The sequence below is a fragment of the Pleurodeles waltl genome, chromosome 10, assembly GCF_031143425.1.
Source record: "Pleurodeles waltl isolate 20211129_DDA chromosome 10, aPleWal1.hap1.20221129, whole genome shotgun sequence".
NCBI classification, from domain to species: Eukaryota; Metazoa; Chordata; class Amphibia; order Caudata; family Salamandridae; genus Pleurodeles; species Pleurodeles waltl.
In genome coordinates this window covers 30,443,729-30,449,836 of record NC_090449.1, presented here as the reverse complement: position 1 = coordinate 30,449,836, position 6,108 = coordinate 30,443,729, and the positions used below count along the sequence as shown (strand labels likewise).

At 48.1% G+C, this 6,108-nt stretch overlaps 1 protein-coding gene across 1 annotated transcript in view; it reads left to right on the top strand.

Annotated features, from left to right (window-relative positions):
• Positions 1–3,533: 3,533 nt before the first annotated feature.
• Positions 3,534–6,108, top strand: part of LOC138260973 (uncharacterized) — an 89,396-nt gene continuing 86,821 nt past the window's right edge. Inside the window, exon 1 of the mRNA XM_069209536.1 lies at positions 3,534–3,772. Within this exon, the coding sequence (XP_069065637.1) occupies positions 3,679–3,772 (94 nt within the window). The 5' untranslated portion in view covers positions 3,534–3,678. The remainder of the gene's footprint in view (positions 3,773–6,108) is intronic.

The window sequence follows — 6,108 nt, the reverse complement described above, 5'->3', positions numbered from 1 at the left end:
GAAGACCTATTAAAAACACACATAAGCACTGACAAAATGGATAATAAATGGAAAGGAAGAAAAGCATTGCCAAAGTAAAGTGATGGTCCACTAGCCTGGCATTGAGGTGCACTTTGTAAGGCAAGCTTGCTCATTTAATCAGGAAAAATGCCATCACTCGGAGTGCAAGATGGTCAGTAACAGTCACAAGGTGTCCCTTTACCCATGCTATATGAAGTGGTGAATGGATGCAGATTTGTGAATGATAGTTGAACAGACCTGTGGACGAGAAGGGTTGAGTAAAAGCCCCTCTACATATGTATTTTTTTTATTTATGCATGTATTTTAATTTCTTGAGACTCGTGAGAAAGCTAAAGCTGTCTCTGACCAGGCCTAAGAATGAAAAGCGGTTAAGCTGGGGTTCATTTTCAGGCAGGAGCTGAAGAAGGACAAATCTGTGACTTTTTTGCAGCTATTATTGTTTACCGTTGTCTCGAGTTAAGGTGATAGAGGATTAAGGGCCATGCATGCGTGTGTGTGGGGCGAGGTGAGGTGAGGGAACGGCAATTAAAAGAATCTAGCATGGCTGGGTTAAAGGGGTTCGGTAGGGATAAATTAAGGATCCTCTGCTGTATGTCATTGTACAAATCTCTAAGATTAGCAATGGATGAATTGGGCATTTTTTTCCAAGACATGTCCAGCCAGTGAAGAGACTTGCAAAATCCGTCAGTTGGACCCACTGAGTTCTTTTCTTAAACTGCCCTTTCCCTGAGGGCAACACATCTATGTTAAATTGCTAATCTGAGTGTGCTGAGATTCCTTCCGTGTCAGAAGACACCATGGCTCAGTCAGTCTTGGTTATTTGAGGCCTTAAACATATTTCCATGTGTTATATAGTATAGCTAGAACCAGAACCCTAGAATTTCCTAGAAGGTCGGTGGGTTCAAGCAGAGAGTGGACAATGGTATGTATTCCATAGTGTGGTGGCAGGAATGCATGACTAGTAATACTATTCAAAGAATGTGATGGCGTCTTGAGGCATACCTGAGCTGAGATAATAAATCTATCATGGTGTTTTGAAGGATCTACCCTAGAATACTTACCTACTCTCCTCCTGATCACAACTATTAAGGATGTAAGAAGACCAGGTGAGATGAGCGATATGGCTACACATCAGCCTTCGTGCCTGACTATCCCACCTCTGGGCTGGAGGATAGGGGGCTCATAAAGAGGGATTGTTGAGATATTTTACAGCCCTCTTCAGAACCCTAAAAATGTTTGTCGTTGACTGGTTTCCATTGCTCTTAAAAACCATGAACTAGCATGTCACACCCATCACTGCCTCTCCTCACTCCATTAACATGTTGCAGACCCAATATGACAGTATCTTGTCCATTATTCAGCAGTGGCCCAAATTAACCTACCATACTATCACTCCCAATATCCCACAGTGCTGAGATCACATAATGCTAGCCTACAACACTATGCAGGCCTAACATCACCCACAGTGATAATCAATGTGCGTGGTTTTTAATTTGTCTAAGTCGTTCTGAGGATTCTTTCACATGATCATATCTGGCCAGTCCATATAAATAGAACAGGCTGCATGAAAATGCCCATTGCGTATAAGAGAAAATGAAGATGAGCCCTTTAAAAGATGATCTCTTGAGAACTATGGTCCTGAAGTGGGGGGCGGTGCCCAGGATTACACAGATGCTGTTTGGTGTTATCTGGTTAAAGAGATAAATAGGAAAGCAGTAGTCTTTGAGTGTGCACGTTGAAGCTGCTCTGCTGGACCTCCCCCCATCAATCTCCGTCCATGTAATAAGGATAGGTGAAGGACCATGACCACTTGCTTTACAGACCCCATTGTATGCATGGCAACATATTGGGAATACCTCAGAGTGTTTTTTAGAGCAATACATTACAATTTTATTTTCTGTTAGGTTTCTTGAGAATGAAGGAAAAAGGGTGAGAAAGTTAAAATATACTTTTAAGGTCTCCTCTCTATTTTACAAGTTTCTGCATGCATGCCATTGGGACGTAAGTGCTACTGTTCATAAGCTCATCCTGATCTTTTCCTAGTCTGTGTCCTCTGTGGAGGACAAGGCACTGAGCAAAGACATGAAATGGCAGAGGCAAGGTCAGACAGGGCTGACCCAAGACCCCACATCACTGGCGCAAGATAGTACATAAAGTGGTCCAATAGCACTCAGTGCTGGCGTAAATCACAACAATGGCTCAAGATCAGACACGGTGTTGAGTTGAGTGCACACACTTCTTGCCAAAGACCACACAGCATAGGCCAAGAACACTAAGTGCAATGGGCTGCATACATATTTAAGTCGGTCATAGCAGCAAACTATTAATCACTAATAATGTGTTATGCCACGTTCAGTGGAAACCTGCACATATGGGAAATTAGAAACTGCTAACAAAGACAATCCAAGCCCCAAATGAATACTCCACAGATGGCAGAAGTGCCTTTGTATCATGTCCCACCCCTAACCCCACCCATAGCCCCGCCCACTGGCCACACCCCTAGCTCAAGCTGCTGGGTACCTGCAGTTATGTTTTTCCTATTTAAAGCACTGGTTATAACTAGTATACACTAGTAGGTATGGAAGGTAAGCAGTTCACATCCGTACAAGACCATCCAGCATGCCCAGACCCAGCTCTCAGACACCTGGGAGACTCTGGGCCACCCATGCTTCTTCATGGCCCTCCCACATCCCAAACCCTGGAGCCGGACAGCCGTGACGCCAGTCCCTGAGCATTTGCCACCGGCTAAACGATTTGCAGGAATTCCTTCCATTACATATGTAATTCAGCCACTAGCACACAGCAACTTAAAACGCTATTGAGTCTCTTTTTGACATTACATGTGAAAGAACTGCGGTACTGTGAGAACCAGGGCCGGCCTTAGCACTAGTGGGGCCCTGTGTGACACCCTTTTTTGGCGCCCCCCACTCATGACTTCCTGTTCGGATTCAGACACTACCACTCTGCAGAAGTGTCATAGCCCCTCTCTCTCATACATTTATTTTAAAGCTCCAGTAAAGGCTAGCTTTACTAATCCACTCAACTATCCCCATAAAATACAGATTTGTTCTTTGCAGCAGGCACATTAACCCTCTGCGCTTCTTTATAGTGTCAAAACTGCCAATGGACAAAACTCCGATCTCTGTCTCTGGAACATTAATCACGTGTTACCTTGACATTTTTATTGTTGCCTGATAGCTGGGCTCACATGGAACTTTGCTGCAGGTGTTTTCAAATTGTAAGTTATTGCTAAGCATAGCGCACCCACCTCCAGATCAGCGCCCAGTGCTGCGCACCAGTCGCACTTCCCAAAATCCGGTCCTCTTGAGAACTATCACCTCGCTACATCGTGCTGTTTCTCAGCTATCACTGAAAAAATCCCCATGTTGTGCACTGCTTCGTATGTAGCCTTCGTGCGGCGTTGCCTGCGGTGCTAAAAATATTCGCTTTCCGATAAATCGGCGTGCACACGATCACGTCAGCTAGGGAAGCCGCGCCTCTAAAATTAGCCCGGGGCTTGTTGGGGTGGTATCGGCGCGTGGGAACCGATACTGGCCGCGCCGCCTCTCTGCCTCCAGTGCTTTCACTTTCGGTGCCGCGGAGCCTCCGAGGGCGCATTACCCGCCAGAGGCCGCGTGCAGTGGAGCCGGGCACGGGATGGAGCCTAGCGTGCTGACGGACGCCCTGCTGAAAGTGGGCAGCCTGTCCTTCCCGGACCCCCGGGCAGACTGGGAGCACGAGGGCGCGGCGGGTAAGCGGGGCGCGGCGGGAGGCTGGGTACCCTGCACCCTCCACTTAAGGCCGGGGGAGTCCTCCGAGTAAAGGAACTTTCTTTCAGTCTCTTTCCATCCATTCATCCATTCAATCTCTCATTCTTTGCCTGTCTTTTCTGCTCCTTCCTTCCGTACAACCGTCCATTATGAATCCGTTCTTCCTTTTCTCAACCCCATCTCTCCATCCGTCCTTCCCGCCATCATCTAACCTGCTCTCCATCCTTCTCCATATTCATTCTTCTCTCATTCACCCGCCACTGTCTCCATGTATACATCTATCATTCTCTCCTTCCTTCCAGCCATCATTAGCTTTATCCATCCGCTCACCTATCCGTCCCTCACCCACCCCTTCGGTCTAAACTATTTCCATTCATCCATCAATACATCCATCTCTCCATCCACCTTCCGATCTATCTCCCTTCCTTCCCTAAACCTGTCCCTACCTCCATCATCTCTCCTTCCATTCAGCCATCTCTAGCTTCATCCATCCACTCATCTCTGCATCAGTCCTTCTTCCCGTCCGTCGCTTCAATCTAAACACTCTCCATCTGGCCATCGACCCTTCCTTCCCTCCATCCACTTACATCTATCCGTCCACCCTTTCTTCCATCCATACACCTACCCATCCTTCTCTTTATCCATCATTCCATACATCCATCCGCTCAGGCATCCTCCACTCTGTCCAGCCAGCCATCTTTAGCTCCATCCACTCATCTCTCTCTCCCTCCTACTTCTTACCCTTCATTCTAAACTATTTTCATTCATTACTCTGTTTGTCGATCCACCCCTCCCTCCATCCACATGCCCACCTTCTTTTCAGCTTCCACTGCCATCCCCCGGACCTCCCTTCCTTCTGTGCTCTCTTGTCCCTCGTCCCATAGCTCCATCATGCTATTCTCTTCCACAGACCTGCAGCTCCAGCTGCAGTCAGAGGAACTGCGGGCTCCACTTTAAATCCCTAACATGACACAGAACATCCCAGTGACATCCCTGCCTCCTCGCCCATGCTACTGACGTTCGAAGTGGGGTGGCAGGTTCATGACTCCCCGCTGGGGCTAAATCTCGGTACGTTAGCTACAGCAGCTTCCAAATGCCCCTGTACCGAGGGCAGGTGACAGGTAACCGGCACAAGGGGCGTGCCTCAACTCCCCACTAAGGTTACCAGGTGACTCTGGGACGCCACCTGGGATTTGCTGCTACGGTTACAAAGCCTCCCCCCTGTACCCCCTGCTGAAAAAGAAAAGCACGTCCTCAGTCAAGGCTGGAGATGGAGGGAGTGAGTGAGACCCGTAGGGTTCGGCGATGTATAGAAATACGATATACAAAAATGCTTTTTTCTAGACATTCCTTCTACCCTCCCTCCCCTGCCTCGCACTCGATTTGCCTCACACCCCTCAGAAAAACTTGTTCAACGTGAAAGTGCTGTGTAAGAAATATCTGTTTTTTACTGAGCGCGGAATAGCCGCAGGGTATCCTGGCACCAGAGAGCACCACACAGGCCTATTCCGTCGACACAGAGGAGCGTGGGCCGTAGGTCAGTTCCCAAAGTTAAAAGTTTTTAGGGGGTTGCAAAAGATAAGATGGCCGGTTTGTTCGCAGAGAGCAGGGCTGGTGCTAGGCCTGGGAGCAGGGGGCGTGGCCCAGGTCCCCGCCCCCAGCCCACCAATATGGCGCCAGTGTCCCCCCTGAACTGGGCCTCGCACCTACTATGCTGCATCATTACGAGGCCAAGGAGAGGGCAGTGGCGTACACGAAACTGGAGGAGCCCCCCTGCAAAGAACATGGAAGGGGCCCCCTCCGGACTCCCTCGGCTAGGTGCTGTAATGAGGCGGCCTCCTGGAGATCGGGGTGCTTTTGTTACGGGAGGGGCACTTCTCTCCTGGGCCTGGCAGGCATGTGTAGCGCTGCCAGGAATAGGGGATGGGCCCCTCACATAGGACAATCACTCTCACTCTTTCAGCCGCTAATGAGCTGTGAAAGAGTTTGTGTCAGTGTGTGGGAGGGGGCTTTGTTGCATTCCGGTTCAGGATCGCCTTCAACTATTGAGATGTAAATAGTGATGCCACCTTCCAAGACAAAAAAAGACAACCATTTATTGCTGTTTTAATGGTCTCCAAACTCTGGGCCAGATACTAAATTGGACTTTTAAGGAAAATGTTATATATTAATTTGTAACGGGTCTTTTCTGCCTTTGTTTACTTTAATTATTTGTCAGGGATTGTTAACGCAGCTCTAGATCACATTCAAACATGATTTTTGTTTATATTGGTTGTTTGAAGTTTATAAAGATAAAGGCAAAATGCTGGCTGTAGGT